The following is a 17,406-nucleotide window of genomic DNA, read 5'->3' on the forward strand; positions in this document are numbered from 1 at the left end:
GACTGAGAAGAACAGGTACTGCTACTGTCTCAGGCCTTCAGGGTCCCAACCAGCTTCTCCACAGTGGATAATTGGTCTGGGTGGTCTTCCCTCAGTGGATGTAACTCTCCTCCTGCTGCAGGAAACCACGCCTTGCATGCCCTTCCGTAAGTGAATCATCTATCTCAGCACAAGCTGAGCAAGTCACCAGCTTGGAGGCCTAACCATATTTGGGGATTTGGAGCACAGGTCTCCAGAGCTTGAGCTGCAGAATTAGGTCCCCATGAGACCTCATGGAGGCGTTCCAGAGGCAGAAGCGAGGAATTACATTGCACTCTTCAATACTAAAGCAAACTGTGGTCATCTGCTCTCCCTTCCCAAACTCAAAAGTGCAGTCTGTACTGATAGTTGAGTAAGACAAAGGCACCTCAGTCTCTCAACTATCTGGTACAGAATGATACAGGAATCCAGCTCCTCTTGAACCAATGAGAAGAACACTCCAAGTCACCAACTGAAGAAGCACAAGTCAGCATAAGGAATGCACATACAGTTTGGAAACAGCAAGGGACTTGGACATTATGGTCTAAGCCACTCTCACCTAAACTCATGAAACTCATAAGCTTTAGAAGAACAGATATCATGTGCAGCTGGACTACATCATGATGGAAACAAGTACAAAACACTCAGAAAAAGTGAGATACTTTTTATGGCCATTAGATAGCTTGAGACAGTGCAAGTTTACTAAGACACACTGATTAGGTACTTAATAAACAACTGATTTCCTTACGTGCTTAATTGTATAGCAGTCTGTATCTAATTACAGGATCCAATCAAGGTCCATAATGCAGCCTCTACAAAAGCCAACAGAGCATTTCTGGAGGGAAGGAATGTAACAGAGCTGAACCTTACCAGAGAGTCTGCTTGTCCTAGCTTTCAATTTGTGAGGCAAACCAACATCTGTTGCCATCTGCTCCATCTCCTCTTTCACCTTCTTTTCCGGCAGCCCTTTGAGCCGAGCATAGAACCAGATGTGCTCCTCCACAGTCAGCCTACGGAACAGGAGCAGCCTCAGGGAACGGTTGAAAGCACCATGCTGGGATTCATCACTTACATTAGCATTACACAGGCATATGTTTGCTCAGAAAAACATCTTTTAAGGCTGAGGTCTCAGGAGGGAGCTACAGACTGGGAGTGCTCTGCTTGGGCCCGACTTCAGGGTGTGGCTCTATTCACCACCCATGTAAATAATCCTCCTTTAAGGGACAGAGTAGCCCAAACATCCCAAATCACTAAGCACCAGGGAAGCACTTGGCCTAGCTGAGTTCAGTGGAATAGATTATTACGAGACATGACAGATGAAAGTGTAGGCTCTTGCTGATCATTCACAGGCACATAGGAACGTGCTAGTAAACAAAACGTTCCTGTACCAATCTCACACCACCCCACTGTGTCACACCATGCACACATACAAAAAACGACCATCAAAGCTGAAAGCCCACTACTATATTCCTAAGAACCCAAATGCCTGTTGGATAACACCAGTTCTGTGCCTCACAGATGGTACTCACAAGTCAAACAGCACGTTGTGTTGTGGACATACACCCAGGTTCTGCCTGATGGCGCTGAGCTCAGAGCGGATATCTTTGCCCAGGATGAAGGCTGTACCCGAAGTTGGGGGGAACAAGCCAGTCAAGATGGACCTGAAGGACAAACAGAACAGATTAACAGGTTCCTAGGTTCCGCCAGGAAATAGCTGCTGTGCATGCCAGGATGGCTGAACTGAAGAGTGGGTGGAAGCCCTGGGGAACTCCCACATCAAAAAAGTAGTCTGAAAAACATCTCAGTAATGGATTAAAAAAAAAAAAATAAAATCATCTCCAATGTTTTTAACAGTGATCAAAGAACACCCACATGGCTGCTTGAAGGAAAAATTTTTTCTTCTAAGAGTTTCTCATTCTTTCAGTCCCAACTTTCTTCCTTACACTGGTAAGTCAGAATCACAAATGGTGTTACTACAAAATGCTTTCTCCAGATTCATTCGACCCATTCTCTACCTGAACTTCCTCTAGTTTCAATCCCCTGTAAGTCTTCTGAGGCAGCTCACAATTGGAGTAAATCGGCAGAAGCACACTAGTCTGCACCAGCTTGCACACTGCAGCTGTATGGCTACTTCTACCATATGGGTAGGAACTGCACTATGCAGTCGCTTCCTCCACTGTCCTAAAGGATTATTTTGTTCTTACATGGTAGTGGTTTTCCCTGCTCCATTATGTCCCAGAAAGGAGGTGATTTGTCCTTCGTAGAAGTTCAGTGTGAGACCATCTACAGCAACTTTCTTGCCATCACGATAAACCTTGACCAGGTTCTGGATGGAAACACCAAGACTCAAATGCACCGGCTCTTCCTCCTTGCAGACTGGAAGAAAACACAGCAATAGAAAGATATGACAGGTTTTAACAGGAACTGCATGGGAGTTCTAACAGCTATCACATTCCCCCCCAGACTGTGGAGTTCAAAGAAGAAATGACCTATATGAAGAATTGACCACATTTCTTCCTCAGGAACAGGAACCTTCCACAGAAATTATCCTTTAGTCTTTTCTCTTTCCTGGTCTCATCTGAGATCTGGAGATCTCCACTGTTATCAGGGTCAGCAAAAGTGGGAGGGGACTTTGCAACTCCATGAGGCTTGAGTGCACATCTGCACTCTCAAGTGGGCAAAGTACTTTGGGTTTATCTGGATACACCCACCTGATCAGTGTACCCAAACTGTGATAACAAAATGACAATCAATTTCACCTTAGCCATGCCAGTCCTGCTGTCCTCAGACTCATTTAAAAAAAAGCAGACCATAACACTTCACTGCAGAAAGTCTCTCTGTCCAGCCACTTACCCTCTGAAGACCCCTTCTGATCAGGATGAGGCTGCTGCCTGTCCTGTGGTTCCTCACCAAACCAATACGACTTTGTGAAAGGAAAGTACCAGGGTCTGGGAATCCCATACTGGCCTAAAAAGAAAAGCATTACATGAACCTGACTGCATCTGTCCCTTTTCTTTTATTAGCTTTCAGGACAAGAAGGGAAGTACTCCACCCCCAGTAAGCCTCTAGGTGAGGCAGGACTAAGAAGAGATCTTTCTTGATGAAGACACTGACAGACTTTGGGTAAGAGACATCTAACTTCACTTTAGGGTTAAAGTGTGCTGTGTTGGAAGGCGCTAAGTGGCACATGTGGCACTGATACTCTTAAATTCTCCCTTGCAACAGGGTCTGTGGACTCAGCAGTTCAGTGAAGGGAACAGCTGAAGTACAGCAAAGCTCCTGGGGTTAGCTCAGCCGTGGCCACAATGGGGCCACACTTCAGTGGTGGGCAACATTCACCACTAACAGCAAGCAACAGCTTTGCTGTGATGCTGATCTGTAGTTTTCCTCCACGACCTTTCTGCAGCTCTGGTTAAAAACGGGACAAATCTGCACCTTAGCAAGCAAGTAGGGTGAAAGGATTTATTTAAAAGCCTGAAGACACGACCCAACCTCAGAAGCACACCTCACCTGGGAAGACAGATTCGATGTACCAGGTCATGACTCCATACAGGAACGTATCAAAGAGCATCATGACGGCAGATGTGGTGATGCTAAAGCCATCTTCTTCCAATGGGCTCTCAAAGAAGTTGTCCCACTGAACACCAACACCCTGCTCCTCAAACAGTGCAAAGTACTCACAACCAAAACCAAAGGCTACTGGAGACAGCAGGCTCTGCAAATGGGAAGCACAAACAGGCATTTGAGTTTTTCACATCTACTCTCCAACTAGGCAGCTCAGTTCTAGTACAAGGCTAAGGGACATCATCCCTGTGAAAAGTCAAAGTTCCAAGGAGCATCACTGTATTTGCAGAGAGAGAATGGCATATTTGGTCTTGGTTCCAGCAAGTCCTGAAATCTCTGCTAGACCTCCCTCCAGAATTGATTGTTTCCCTCTCTTCTTTCGCTTCCTCTTTGGATTTTCATGCAAGTGAATAGGTCACTGACAGTCACCTTCTCCAGACAGGTAAGAAGTGCTGTGCAGAGGAAAGGCAGCTGGTTCCTTCAGCCTGCATATCTGGTGGTACAGCATCACAGCATACAGAGATCAAGGCAACTTAGTCCAGCCACATTGCTTCTACAACCAAAGCCAACAAAACCCTCCCAGAACCTTCTAGCAGGTTCAGTGAACTGCTTCATTAAGCCCAGCCCTGGTAGTCTCTTACACTGGAAATTATCCTCCCATTGCCACTTTCCCCCTTCCAAGAGAGTCCAGCTGGAGAGCTGCTGAGTGTCACACTGGTGGAGGCCCAGTACTCAGGATCGTTTCATCAAGACTTACCGCAAAAATCTTGAGTGAGAAGCTGATGTGGTCCTGCCAGGCAACACACAGCACGTAAGGCAGGTACAGGGTGAAATAGACAATGCCCCCACAGGCAGCTGCCAGGTTGGCCCTGGAGAACACTGTGCTGATGAGGAAGCACTGCAGGATGGTCACAATGGCGAAGATCGAGAGGAAAACAAACACCACACTAGGGTCGCTGTAAGGCAGCAGATTCCCCATCTGGCAGGAGAACAACAAGTGCATTAGGCTTTAAAAGGGCTCTCCAAGGCAGCTTTACTATAAGCAAGCCTGCAAAGCTGCTGCTCAGGGGAAGCTGGGCTTCCTGCAATTTGCACAACAGCTTTCCCAGAAGTGGGGCAGTACCAGAGGCATCTTTTCAAGAGCACTGAATCTACTACATCCCCTCCTTTTGTTTTCAGCCACTCAGTCCTGTTTTGCTCCAGAACATTGTTCCCAAAAAGTGACTGGTCGAGACACATCATTAACTCCTCCCCAGCATGTCAGTGCAGACCACTGCTTAAGCAGGCTCTAAAGGCTCTAGGGTCTGCTGCCACAGGAAAAAACAGACAACTCACCTTCAGGATCAGCACCAGCAGTCCTGCACTCATCAGGAGAGGGACTAGGCTGCTAATGAACCAGCTTAACCAAAGGATGCCATTGTCAAGTCCCATAATCCTCATTGTCTCTTTCAGCCGGGCTTCCTTCTCATACACAATACCCTTAATTATCACAGCCACTGAATAGATCCAGGCTAGTGTCATGAAGAGGGGCATGGAGCGGCTCATGACACGCAGAAATCTGAGAAAGTGAAGGGAAAGGACCAGGAGAGCACAGTGAGAAACATCACTGAAACTGCAGTATCACTCAAGGGCTATCAAAGCATGGTGACAGCCAGGGCTTCACTGCACACAGCAGCTGATGTGCAGAGCCTGACACAGGATCAGTGTGATCACCATGAGGTGAGGCTGATGGGTTTGGAGCACATTGCTAGTTAGGAGTGGGAGCTGGAGCTACAACTATCACCAGGTGAAAGAGTGGGTGCAAAGACCTGCCTTGCCTGGGGACTGCTCTCAAGTGTCCTCTTTCCACTCTCCTGTGCATATGTGTTTGCTTTTTTCCCCAGGGCTATTTTTGTTTGCATCAGGTGCAGGGATATGGTCACACCTCAGGAATGTACTTTGTACGCCCTAATTCCAGGGATTAGGAACACTATGGAGACTGCCTCCTCACTGATAACAGGGACATAAACCATGCCTGAGGAGTGACACGAGCCCATGCCTCCCAGACTGCTCCCCCTGGGAGGTTTCGAAGCAGCCTGCATACATACATGTCATCCACATAACACGGGTAGGGCATCTGCTGCACATAAACTCCTGTCTTCTTCTCCGTGCCTGTCTGCACCCTGATGATAGCCTGTTCCACCACATCCTGCAGATAGGCAAAGCCTCCCCAGACATAGCGCATGTCCTCAAAGGGGTCAGCACGGGGACCAGGATCCCAGTACCTGCACCAAGGGAACAAGACCTTTCCATGAGAAATCTTCATCACCACATCTGTCATAAGAAATGTTCCATCGGGCAGGATGTCAGGGCTCACCCATCCTTGATCTTGTTGGTCCTTTCCACATTATCAATGTCCATGCGTATCTTGTATTTCACATGTTGAGGGAGGTCTGTGCTGTCAGGAGCTATTTCATTGAAGACTATGCCAGCCCAGAACCTCCTTTGATCCAGAAGTTCCAAGGACTTGTTTATAAGCCGGACTTCTGTGGCCACAGGCTCCAGTTTGTCCAAGTTGACACACTAGACAGGAGCAGAATTGGAAGCATTTACTGGATACATTACTAAACCAGAATGTACTTTGTTTACATTTGGGATGGAGGAAAAAAAGAGAACTCTGTAATGGCAATTCCATGCCCAAGGAAGAGACAGCATTGGACTATTTTGCTATGGGTTATAGTAGCCCAGCAAGTTGCAAGAGATGTCACTTCTGCCTGTTTGATGGTCACCTATTAGTGACAGATACCCCAGCAAAGGTATTTTCTGTACAAGAGGTTAGGTAGCACTAGCAGCATTACCTACAGGACCTCATCCAAGTATCAGTTTCCATACACAGTCTTAGTTCCTCTTCTACCAATAAACCAGTCATTCAAAGCCTCTAAATATCATGGAGAGATCTGAAGGCTTTGGACCAGGTCCCTGACAGACCATGGCCTGTTTCTGTTTGCACTCATCTCCCAGGATGATCAGGCAACAAGTAGAACTAATTTTGTTACTCGCTGTCTTCCCTCAGTTTAAAGCAGCTGCTGGCTTCACTGTGGTCCCCAGCTAAACCTCAGACCAAAACAGGAGCTGTTACACTGCCAGAGACAGCAGCAACTCTCAGTCACTCAATAACAGGAAGGCAGGAAACCACACACAGGAGCCAAAGCAAAAGCTTCAAGAACAAGGCCTACAGCTAGGTCCCTAAATCTATATTAGGCACCTGAATAAATGATAACTTCCTCATACGCTGTGTACTGAGCCCTGCTAACTCCTGGTAGCGCCCAGAAAATGGACTGAGGAACTTCCCTTTCCAGAACACCCCACTGCACGGGTGGAGATCAAGCTCCTGCCATCCCCCCAGCTTCCTTCTCACAGCAGCAGGATCTCACCTCCATGAAGCGGGAGATGGTCTGGATAGCCCGGTCTGTCTCATTGAAGGCATCCACCCAGGTATACACAGAGCCATCTTCTGCCCCAAAGTCCTCCGGATGGTTTGACAGGAAACGGGCAACGTCCTCCACTGTCCAGTTGGACGCTGGCAAGTGCAGGTCCCAGAGGGCTTTGCCTTTCAGCAGCGTCTGCAAACATTTCGTTTTCAAAGGAGAAGCACTTATGAGAATTAATGTTAGGTCTCCTCTCTCATAATGGAAACACGTGCTACCATGGAAAACACCTGTTAAAAAGGTGCAGGGAGAGGCCCTGTCATACTGGGAGGATCAGCACAGTGGGGTCCTTCCTCTCACTCTCCCATTGTGAAGGACATGCCTCCCCAGGTACAGCTACACCATCGGGTGTGCTTTGCAGGCTGGTTGGCTGCCTCCATGTCCTGCCACCCCTCTCCCAAGGAGAGGGCAGCAGAGAGCCATGCACAGCCCTACAAATGCAAACCAGGGAAGAGGGAGGTGCGTGCTCAGCAGAAACCCACTCAGCTTATGCTGGTTGCCAAGCTTCTGCTCCTAGCTGGGATGGAGAGGGACTGTGGCATGGAAGAAGGCTCAACAGTCACGGTGCTGAGCAGAAATACCAGCACCAGAGGCCAGGTGATTTTCTTACATATTATGCTATTGTGTCACCAGGGCTGGCTGAAGCAGTCCTGTACAGCCATGAGGTACTGCCTTTGTTCTCCTGGCTGGGACAGTGCTTTTTTCATCTCGTTTAACTTCAGTTTTCTGAGGACAGGCTATTGTATGCTCAACACCTCACACAAGTGCAATTCCAGCCTGTCACTGAAGCAGACACCAGTCCACTGGGCAGACAATATATGACCAGGCAGGAAGGGAGCATTAATTGCAAAGGACATAGTTGAACTGAAGTCAGGGAGATGAGGAAAAAAAAATTTAAAAAAGCCTGCACAAGAGAAAAAACTGCAAAAATCCATATGAATAAAAACAGGAAATGGATTTTCTGCCCCAAGAAAAAATGAAGCAGGGAGAGCTTCCCCATGCTCTGCTGTTACCCACAAACCAGAAGGTAGTGGGTCACACACTTATAAAAACAGCACTGCAAACTGGAGAAACAGAACAGACCAAGCTAGCAAAGGAAAACACACAAAAGGGAAATCCAAGCAAACAGGGATTGGATATGCTCTCTCTCTTCTCACTTGGCCTCCCAAGGTTAGCTTATGCCACCATCCCCAGCAGAAAGGACACCACACCTGCAGGGAAGTGGCTCAGCCTCATCTCATTCAGTGCCCATATAAAAGCTCCTTAACTCTAAGGGCACATATTGTTCTTCCTGAAGTGAGCAGCCACATTAGCATCAAGCTAGAAGTGGCAGAGATGGGCAAGCAAAGCACATTCCTGTACTTCAGCAGGAAGAAATATGCCAAAGAGATTGTGCAACCCAGAAAGTTGAAACCCAGCAGCATAGCAGCCTCAGTGGCTAAAAACCAGCAAAGGACCTACCTCCCTCTTGAAAGCACCCACAAACGGGCAACTGTGTTTCAGTTTATTCACTTGTTAAATCTGGAAAACATCTCTAAGATCACTGAGATCAAACTAACTGATGTCCTCAAGTACCACAGCCAAGTGCCTTTTGAACACTTCTAGGGATGGTGATTCCACCACCTGGACAGTATGTTCTGATACCTGACCACTCTTTCAGTGAAGAAATTTTTCCTGATATTTAATCTAAACCTTTCATGACACAACTTGAAGTCCTTTTCTCTCATTCTTACTACCTGGGAAAAGAGACCAACCTCCACCTGGCTCCAACTTTCTTTCAGGTAGTTGCAGAGAGCAATAAGGTCTCCCCAAGCCTCCTTTGCTCCAGAATAAACAACCCCAGCTTGCTCAGCTGGTCCTCACAAGACTTGTGCTCCACTCCCTTCATCAGCTCTGTTGCCCTTCCTGGGAAATGCTCCAGCACCTCCATGTCCTCAAGGTGCAAATGATCCGTGCTGCACCTCTAAACTGAGTGGGATGCTGTCTGGGAGCTGCCTGGGCACTGACAGTGAAGTACTCTTGCTTGTGTGATCATCAATAGGTGAACAACAAAGGAACTCCCGTTACTACACCAATACAGAAGAGAGGTTGCTGGGAAGATCAAGAATTAACTACCAGAGACAGCAGAGTTAACAAGCAACACAAAACAGGAAACCAGAAAAGCACAGGGCCCATTAAAAAAACATCAAAACAAACAAAAAAACCCACAAACATTCATTTTTCCCAGGACATGACTGCAAATCAAAGTTTTGGACCTTGACTTTCCACCTGAACTCTGCAACAAACTGTTGAGCTTACAGTTAATGGCCACACTTCTCACCTCTGATGCTACCCATCTACAGCACTAACTTTCATAAAGCCAAGAGAGGTACAGGAGGCTGACACTCCAGTATGCCATGTTCATGGGAAAGTACAACAGGACAGGTCATAGATTATTCAGCACAGCACTACACTGGAGTAAAAAAAGGAAAGAATTTCAAGGCTTTTAAGACCTGGGGAGGTCTCTGTACACAAACAGCTGCACTGTGATACCCAACCAGCTGCCTCGCAGAGACCACTGGAAAAGCTCCTCTACAGTTGTCCCTCAGTTGCTCGACCCCAGTTTTACATTGCTGTGCTTCCAAAGACATCAGCACAGGGTGCAAAGCTCCACCCCTCAGAGCTGCACGTGAGGGACCATGGTGATGTACTCATAACTTGTTAGGGCAATGCTGTGGATGAAACAATCCATTTCCCAACAGAGGCAGATTAGAAACAGGTTTTAAACGTCCACTACTCCCATTTGCAGGAGATTGTTACATGAAGGAAGGAATGTCAAGCATAATGCAGGATTAGTACAATCACAATCTGCTTCGAGAAGCGGTCCCATCCATACTATTTATCTGCCCAATCCAGCTCTGAAGGACCATGAAGCATCATCTAAAATAAATATTTCATCACTTATTGCAAAAAACAACAGTAGTGGTTCTGGCAAGGACAGCATACTGACCCGAACGAGATCCATTTCCTGACTACTTTCCATAAATGTCCAAATCTTTGGGCTTATCTCCTCCCACATTCCCCCGAGGTCACGAAACACACCCAGCTCCTGGAATGTCCTGTTCACCTGTCACAAAGAGGAGAGGAAGTTTATTTCCAAAATCTGGCAGAGACCCACTGTGGGCTGAGAGGGTGCATTGAGCCTTCAAGAGTAAGTGCATGGGAGGTGAGAGGCTAAGGAAGCTCTGCTTTTGCAGCCAATCCTTTCTAGGCTCATGTTTGGGCCCAATATAACTAGACCAGATCAGCTGCACAGCCAGAGGACATAGCTTGTGCTACGTATCAGAGGACAGGGCTATAGTTACCTCAGACATGACCTTCCTTACAGCTGGTGTGTCTGGAGTGTACAAGATCTTCCCAATCAGCAAGGGTTTCAAAGCCCTCCAGATAATCCTGGAAAGCGGGCTGGATTCCAGGTTCTTCATTAGCTCATTGCAGTAGGGTGCTGATTAAGAGAGCACAAGAGTGAGTGGCTGAAGAGGACAGTGACAACTGCAGAAGGCATAAACCCCACTAGTGTGGGCTTCAAGGACAGTCACAACTGAAAGCATAGCATTTTTCAGACACAAAACCCCTCCTCTACTACAAAGCTCTGCAAAAAGCCCCAAAGCCCCTTTCAGCCCAAGCCTGCCCAGTGAACACGGAGCAACCAGCTCGCCTCCATCATTAAAAGCCACAGTAGTAGTTCTGCAATGCTCTCAACAACCCCACTGCACCGCACAAGCAAGATCTGTCCCAAAAAGGACAGATTTCCGAAGGCTGCACATGACTGTGCTCCCTCTCCCCATGAAGGAAGCCCACTGCACAGCTTTCTGTGGACTCTCCAGAAGGGCCTTGGGAATTTCTGCATGTTGGCACCTCCACTGAACTTAAGGGCACGTGCAGGATGACATGCACATGCCTTTCTGAAACAACAGAGTATACTGTCCCTCAGGACCACCTGCTTTCATCTGTGGAAGTTTGGGAAACACCAGTGGTGACAACCATGAAGTAGACGGGACCGTGGGCCACGCCAGGGTTACACTTACTTGTGGAGTTATCATAGAAGTTAATTACATCATCTTCAGTGCTGTTGCCTCCAAACAGTGCTTTGTAATTGTTGTCCTCATACCAGTTAAGGGATTTAATTTTGAGCCCTCCACCTTCAGGGTGGCCGCACACGATGCGTGACACAGCCTGGTAGATCTGTGTAGAGGAGTCTGAGGCGTTCACGTTGGTCAGGAACATCACCTCTTGCCTCATGTCACTCCAGCTCCTCATAGTCAGCAACTGGAGGGGAAGAGGGTAGAAAAGAATGGAAGCAAGTACAGAACAGGATTAATGAAAGGAAAAGGTCTTGCCGTGCTCCTTCAAATCACACATCTGGTTTTGAACAGATGGGAATGCCCTTGAACACAACACCAAGGGTAAGGACCAGGGATAACATTCCCCCCCTTCTACAGCAGGAGAATATAGAAGGAAGTCTCTTCTGTGCAAGCACTTGGAATGTATCCTTGCCAAGTTCTTTACTCTTGAGTTTTCTCCTCCAGTGCTTTGGGTGGTTCCTGCCCTCCCTGTCCTCTCACGTGGAAGCTGCTTCTCCTCCCGGTTGCACAATGGCTCACGTTCCAGTGGAGTCCCCTCACAAGGACTGGTGGGGTGGGGTGCATTGAGTCAGAACAGGGATTAAAGGAACAACACACAGTGAGTGCAGCTCAGGAGGCACAGGCTGGGTGAGCTGCAGGCCACAGCAGTGTCACCTGGCACAATTCCATAGAGGTCAGCAAGCCTCCACTGATTTACACCTGGCAGCCAGTTTGACCACTCAGATTGGTATCGCTTATCCCTGCCCCAGAAACTCCCTGTCCCATCGTCAACAGCATTCCCAGAAAACGCCTGAAAACAAGCCCTGCTGCAGGCTGGAGCCTGATTACAGCTCAAGCTGTGCATGCAGCCAGCCACAGCAAGGAGTCTTCTGCCCAGCTGATCTGGCACCAGGCTTGGGGTGACAACATACAACCAGTCAGGAAAATTGGTACCTCCAGACTCATTTGTCTGGCATAAGCCAGACAATGTGTCTGCAATGTGTCATGAATAAAAGCACCAGGCCCTCAGTCTGAGACACTCACTGCATTAATGTGGCCATACTTGGGTATGGCTAAGCTTACCACAAGAGGAAAAGCAACCCACTTCCCTGAGTGGGTTCCACTTCATGCTACACTGGAGCATTGCTCTCAGACTCCTTGTCTCAAGACACAAGAACAACACCTCTGTGATGGTGACAGTAAGTGATGTTTTGAAAAAACAAGAAAAAGGCAAGAATGTAGGATACTTCCCCCAAGTAACCTTCCACCTTCCATTTATTTTCAGCTCCAGGAACTTTTATTTCTTAACCCTCAATGAATTTCTTCCATGATCAGCTCCTAGAGTTTTGAACATCCACAAGTGTTTAACATCCAACACATCACTGTATCACTCAAAAGAACCTTCTATCCCCTTCCTTAATTTGGCTATGGTTAGCTCCCTTTGGTGTCTTTTTTGTGGGGTTTTTTTTTTTGTTTTGTTTTTGTTTGTTTGTTTTACTGGAAGAGACAGTTAACATTCCATTCCTATCTCTTTCATGTGCCACACAACTTTATAGCCCTCTGTCATATCCCCAGCTCGTCTCTTTTCCAAGCTGTCCAGTCTCAGCCTATTCCCTTGTTCTTTGTGTGCAAGTCATTCCACTTCTAAATGTCCTAACTGCCCTTTTCTGAATGTTTTTTTCCAATTCTGATATCCTTTTTTGGAGATTAAGGGCCTACGTCTGTGTTCCATATCAAACGGTAAAAGGTTCTCTATCCCATTTTAAATGTTTTCCGGCATTTTAATTGATTTCTTGACTGCTATGAACTATCAGGTGACATTAACTTGGATGTTTTTACCATGCTGCCCAAAACGGCCACATGCACTAATAAAGGGAAGGAGAGCTGCTGAGACACCTATTTGTAACTGCTCATCAAGCAGCATTTTAGAAACAAACTTTAGATGCTGTGGCCCAACTGTTACCGTCTCTGAAAACGGGACGGAGTCAATCAAAGACCATTTGCCAATTTTGCTCACTGTGTATTGGTTCTGTCACCTTTGTTTAAAATGCAGGTAACCCAAGTCTAAGACAGCTGGTAAAGCCAGCCAGCAACAATGCTGAAAAGCAGCAGTGTGCTAGAACAACTCAATCCAAGATCACCCAATGAAAGTGCACTCAAGAGTCTCTGGCCTTACAGTGGGAAGCAAACCTGACCCTTTGTGTTCATCTGCAGTGCTGTGCATCCTCTGGATGTGCCAACATCTGGACAAAAATTCTTTTATGCTAAACTACAGCTACTATGTGTCATCTACACGAGGAGCCTCTATTTTTAGCTGCCTAAAAACACATGACACACTGATCTGATGGAAGACAGCTGTGAGAACAGCTAAAGCCTGAGGATTCAGTACGTGTGTCCAGAGTGACTGGTTCAAGTGTGCTCTCATTTCCTCACTGCTGCCTTTGTCTGCACCCTGGTGCCACTCAACCTGACTCCACAGGTTCAGGGAGACTGACAGGACCCTGGCATCATGGGACATTGATGGAAAAGAAGTGTCACATAACAGCCTTCATTTGTTACACATGCTCATGTGGCCTTTCGGATTTGATGATTCCCTACCCAAGAGGCCAAGGCTGCATTTCAGACGTGTTACAGTTTCAGAGTACAGTTCAAAGAGACCCCTTAAGGAGTATTGATACTTTAGGCAAAACAGCTCAATTTAGCTCAGCAAAAAGTCAACTGCTTTAGCTAAGTACCACAAACTCCAAAATATGAGGACCAAAGGTGCACAAATAGGAAGTGCAGTTAATTCCCATGAACACATGAAGTGTTAATCATCTTACAGAGGGAGTACATTGGCAAATACATTTTTACATATAATTTTAAAACAGCCTGAGCAAGGAGCTTTGTTTCATCTTTGGCACCAGCAACTTCACAATTTACATGCAGAGTTGCTCTTTTTACACCACTGGAAACAAGCATCTCATGCATGAAGGGTTATTAAGCTATTTCTTTTCCCAGACATCAGACCTGGCTCTGTAAGTGTTTCTTAATAGTTGCCCTTGCTCTTGGTGTCTAATCTGCCTTCCTAGACCTTGATTTGAAGAGTTCAAGGACATATACCCAATCAACCCCCACACTCCAAGACAAATATTTTGTTCAGACCATTTTCTAATTAAAATTCCCTGCTAGAAAGGCTCCTAGACATGGCACAAACAATAGTTCTCTCAACCCCCTCAAGCTGCTGCCCTTTGAAACAAGGGAGCAAGTCCCTCCTTTTCACACAGAAATCCGCCTGACAGACAATAAGGAGTAACTTTCGGTCAAGCCATCTGGAGCAGCTCATATCGTACACAGGGCAAAAAGTTGCCTTTGTTTGCAGAGCAGTAGGGCAAAATAAAAGGTAGTCCTACCCAAAGCAGCTGCCAAGCAAAAGGCACGTTACTGTGGGACGTTTTCGTCCACATCAGCGAACTGAGTATCACATGGTTTCAATTACTTTTATCCCAGACAAGAAAAAAAAACGCAAGCTGAAGTGACGTAACAGGAAACAGCTGTAATCAAACTCTGAAGGGCAGCCTCCCTGGTGGCAGCAAAAGCTCTGCCATGGTCGGTCCTAGCTGAAGCTGATCCTGGAATAGTCTTAATTTCAATGCAAATGGGGCTCAGCGGCAGGTTGGAGGACTCGGGGAAGGATGCGTGCCAGGAATTGTTGGCTGGCACGGCGCAGGCTCCCGGCAGCTGCCCCTCCGTGGGAGTGAGGCGCTTGCTAACCTGAAGTGACCCGCTCTTGTGCTTGCTCTCAGAGGTTACTGCCGTTCACAGCCGCTGAGCTCTCCTGCTCTGATGCAGAAGACGGAAGACTAGCGAAGGGGAGGAGGAGGCGGCGGCATTGTTTAGCTTACACGGAGGCGGCATTGTTTAGCTTAGATGGTTGTGATTTCTGCTCCAGGGAGAGAATGTTTTTGACTAATAGCAGCACTTCAAAGTCAGAGTCAGCCAAAAAAACTAGGATAAGTTTCTGGCTCAGCACCCCCCACCCCGCCAGATTTGGACTTCTGACTCACACTAAGGTACGCAGGGCTTTTTTTCCTTGATCCATCGTTTCACCTGCAAAAACAAATACTTGCAGTCTCGAGAATGTCAGTTTGGCTCTGCAAATCTCTGTTAATGTTTAGTGTTGTCATGTCGTTCTGTCGAGTGCCCCTCAAGACTGGAAAACAATCTCTGCCCCAAAAAGCTAGTTAGACAAAGAGGTAACAGTAGCCTAGAGCTACTAGTTTAGATTAGAACAGCCACAACATCTTTTCCACATGCCATACCCTAACCGCACCCAAAAACCAGTAGATACAACCAAATAATAACCCTGACATGGCTGGCAACTGAGTGAAGAAAATCAGAGTGAAAAGCCTCCACATACAGCTTGTAAGGCACTGCTGGGCAGCAGATGTACTGCAAGGGCAACAGTTGTGCCACTGCTGAGAAGCAAAACACTACAGAAAACATCTGAACTCCTGCTATGGTGTTTGTAACTTGGGAGTGCCAAGGGGTTGCAAAGAGAGCGCTGCCTGCACTGACACAGCTGTAGGATGGGCAAGGTTTTCAAAACAAGCCAGGGATTTGACTGAAGAGTTGCTCTAAGGACACCCGTGCCTCTGTGCTCCATGGCGGGCTAAGACAGCAACTTCATCACAATAGTAATGTGTTGTGACAGAAAGGTGCTCCTTACCTCTTTAACAAGCTTCCCAATGCTTTCTCTCAAAGTTTCCACAGTTTCTGATAGATCCCACAAGGAGGAATTGAAAGAAAGTTGTCTCTGCAGGAAGACAGAAAAAGAAACTAAAAGTTACTGCGAGGCACCAAGATTATTAAACTCTTACAAACATTCTTGTATAGAGTAGTAAGGACTGCTTACACAGCAACTTTCTTGATGGGGAAAGCAGAGCTGGCTTTCTGTGCAACCTTGAACTTAAAATACCTCGGGCGTCTGCACCCTGCAATGTGATAGGATCACTCCTTTCCCTCCTCACAGGTTGAGGTACAGATGCCATAACCAGAACCATACCAATAAAATGTTATATGCATGCACACACACTTAACAGTGCAAAGGATGACTTGCATTCCAGGTCACAAAGCAAGCACAGCGCGTGGACAGACCTGAAATCCTGCAAGCCAGTACTAAGAAGGGGATGTACAAAATCAGTACAACGGAGGATATTGTCAAAATGATTTGGTAGGCACAAGTTTTCAGTGAGACCACACAGATACCAGCTCACATACAAAGAACTCCTTACTACAGTGTATATCAGCACTATTCAAGTCCCCCCATCAGGCCTTGATGGTTTTTATCTAAACCAGTGGCCTATTCAAAAACAACCAGTTTCCAGGAAACAGCTGACATGCACCATTCACCAAGAGCAAGACTGACAGGTTTCTGGAAGTGGAAGGCATAGCTTTCAGGAAATTATTTGCTCTAGCAGGGAGTTACAGTGAAGACAACTCCTTGTTTCCAGTTGCTCTACATGTAACTAGCAGGCCTGGATTTTGGGCTGTGGGGTTCTTTTGCCCTTCTGTTCACATATCTGTATTATCATGCATAGAAACATTTGGACCGCAATCTTTGTTTCAAGGGAATGAAGATTAAAGTAATTTCTTAAGATTTCACATTAGTAGCTACATGTCATGGCATCTGAAAGCATACTGAAGTTACATTGTGACACATTGAACAGCCAAGCCCTTCATTCCAGCACACAACTTTTGAGCTGAATCTTTTCCTTTTCACATCTTTCCTGGAGTAAGTCCTGGAAACAAAGCCTGGAGGCTTTCACTTATTCTAGTTGATCTGCTGGAGGCTGCTAAGACCTGGTCAGCATCAGCTGGTGTAAATGGGCACTGCTCTGCTGGGACATTTAAGACTCAGATAATTTTTCTGAGTGCACAGTTAGTGTTCGCTCCAAAGCCAGTTGCTTTGGAGCCTTAAAGTTTGGATAAATAAAACCCACATCACTGGTGTAGAAGAAAAGCAATTCAAAATTCCCACAGGCTTAGACCTTCAAGACACATTTAAAGAAATTCAGTTAGCAGATACCAAAGCTACATATCTGCTCTACCACTTTAGCAACGACTTGGAAGGTCCTAGGTTCCTGCATAACAATAGATGTGCTTGTTCTGCTCCATATACCTCAATCTACATAGTTTTGTGTTGCTCACTGCATTCAGAGGGATTCAGGAACAGCGTGGATGACGAAGAGTTTTCAGATGACACTAACTGGTTC

At 46.7% G+C, this 17,406-nt stretch overlaps 1 protein-coding gene across 3 annotated transcripts in view; it reads right to left on the minus strand.

The window, feature by feature from the left end:
* Window positions 1–17,406, minus strand: part of ABCA1 (ATP binding cassette subfamily A member 1) — a 95,802-nt gene that overhangs the window by 24,263 nt on the left and 54,133 nt on the right. For all 3 annotated transcript variants that reach the window (XM_064642314.1, XM_064642312.1, XM_064642313.1), the window contains exons 8-21: window positions 15,861–15,947; window positions 11,117–11,357; window positions 10,394–10,533; window positions 10,039–10,155; window positions 6,996–7,184; window positions 5,939–6,144; window positions 5,670–5,846; window positions 4,918–5,140; window positions 4,340–4,561; window positions 3,529–3,733; window positions 2,872–2,985; window positions 2,223–2,394; window positions 1,548–1,679; window positions 889–1,028 (exon numbers count right to left, since the gene is read on the minus strand). In XM_064642314.1, the coding sequence (XP_064498384.1) occupies window positions 889–1,028; window positions 1,548–1,679; window positions 2,223–2,394; window positions 2,872–2,985; window positions 3,529–3,733; window positions 4,340–4,561; window positions 4,918–5,140; window positions 5,670–5,846; window positions 5,939–6,144; window positions 6,996–7,184; window positions 10,039–10,155; window positions 10,394–10,533; window positions 11,117–11,357; window positions 15,861–15,947 (2,365 nt within the window). The remainder of the gene's footprint in view (window positions 1–888; window positions 1,029–1,547; window positions 1,680–2,222; window positions 2,395–2,871; window positions 2,986–3,528; window positions 3,734–4,339; window positions 4,562–4,917; window positions 5,141–5,669; window positions 5,847–5,938; window positions 6,145–6,995; window positions 7,185–10,038; window positions 10,156–10,393; window positions 10,534–11,116; window positions 11,358–15,860; window positions 15,948–17,406) is intronic.

The sequence above is a fragment of the Pseudopipra pipra genome, chromosome Z, assembly GCF_036250125.1.
Source record: "Pseudopipra pipra isolate bDixPip1 chromosome Z, bDixPip1.hap1, whole genome shotgun sequence".
Lineage (NCBI taxonomy): Eukaryota > Metazoa > Chordata > Aves > Passeriformes > Pipridae > Pseudopipra > Pseudopipra pipra.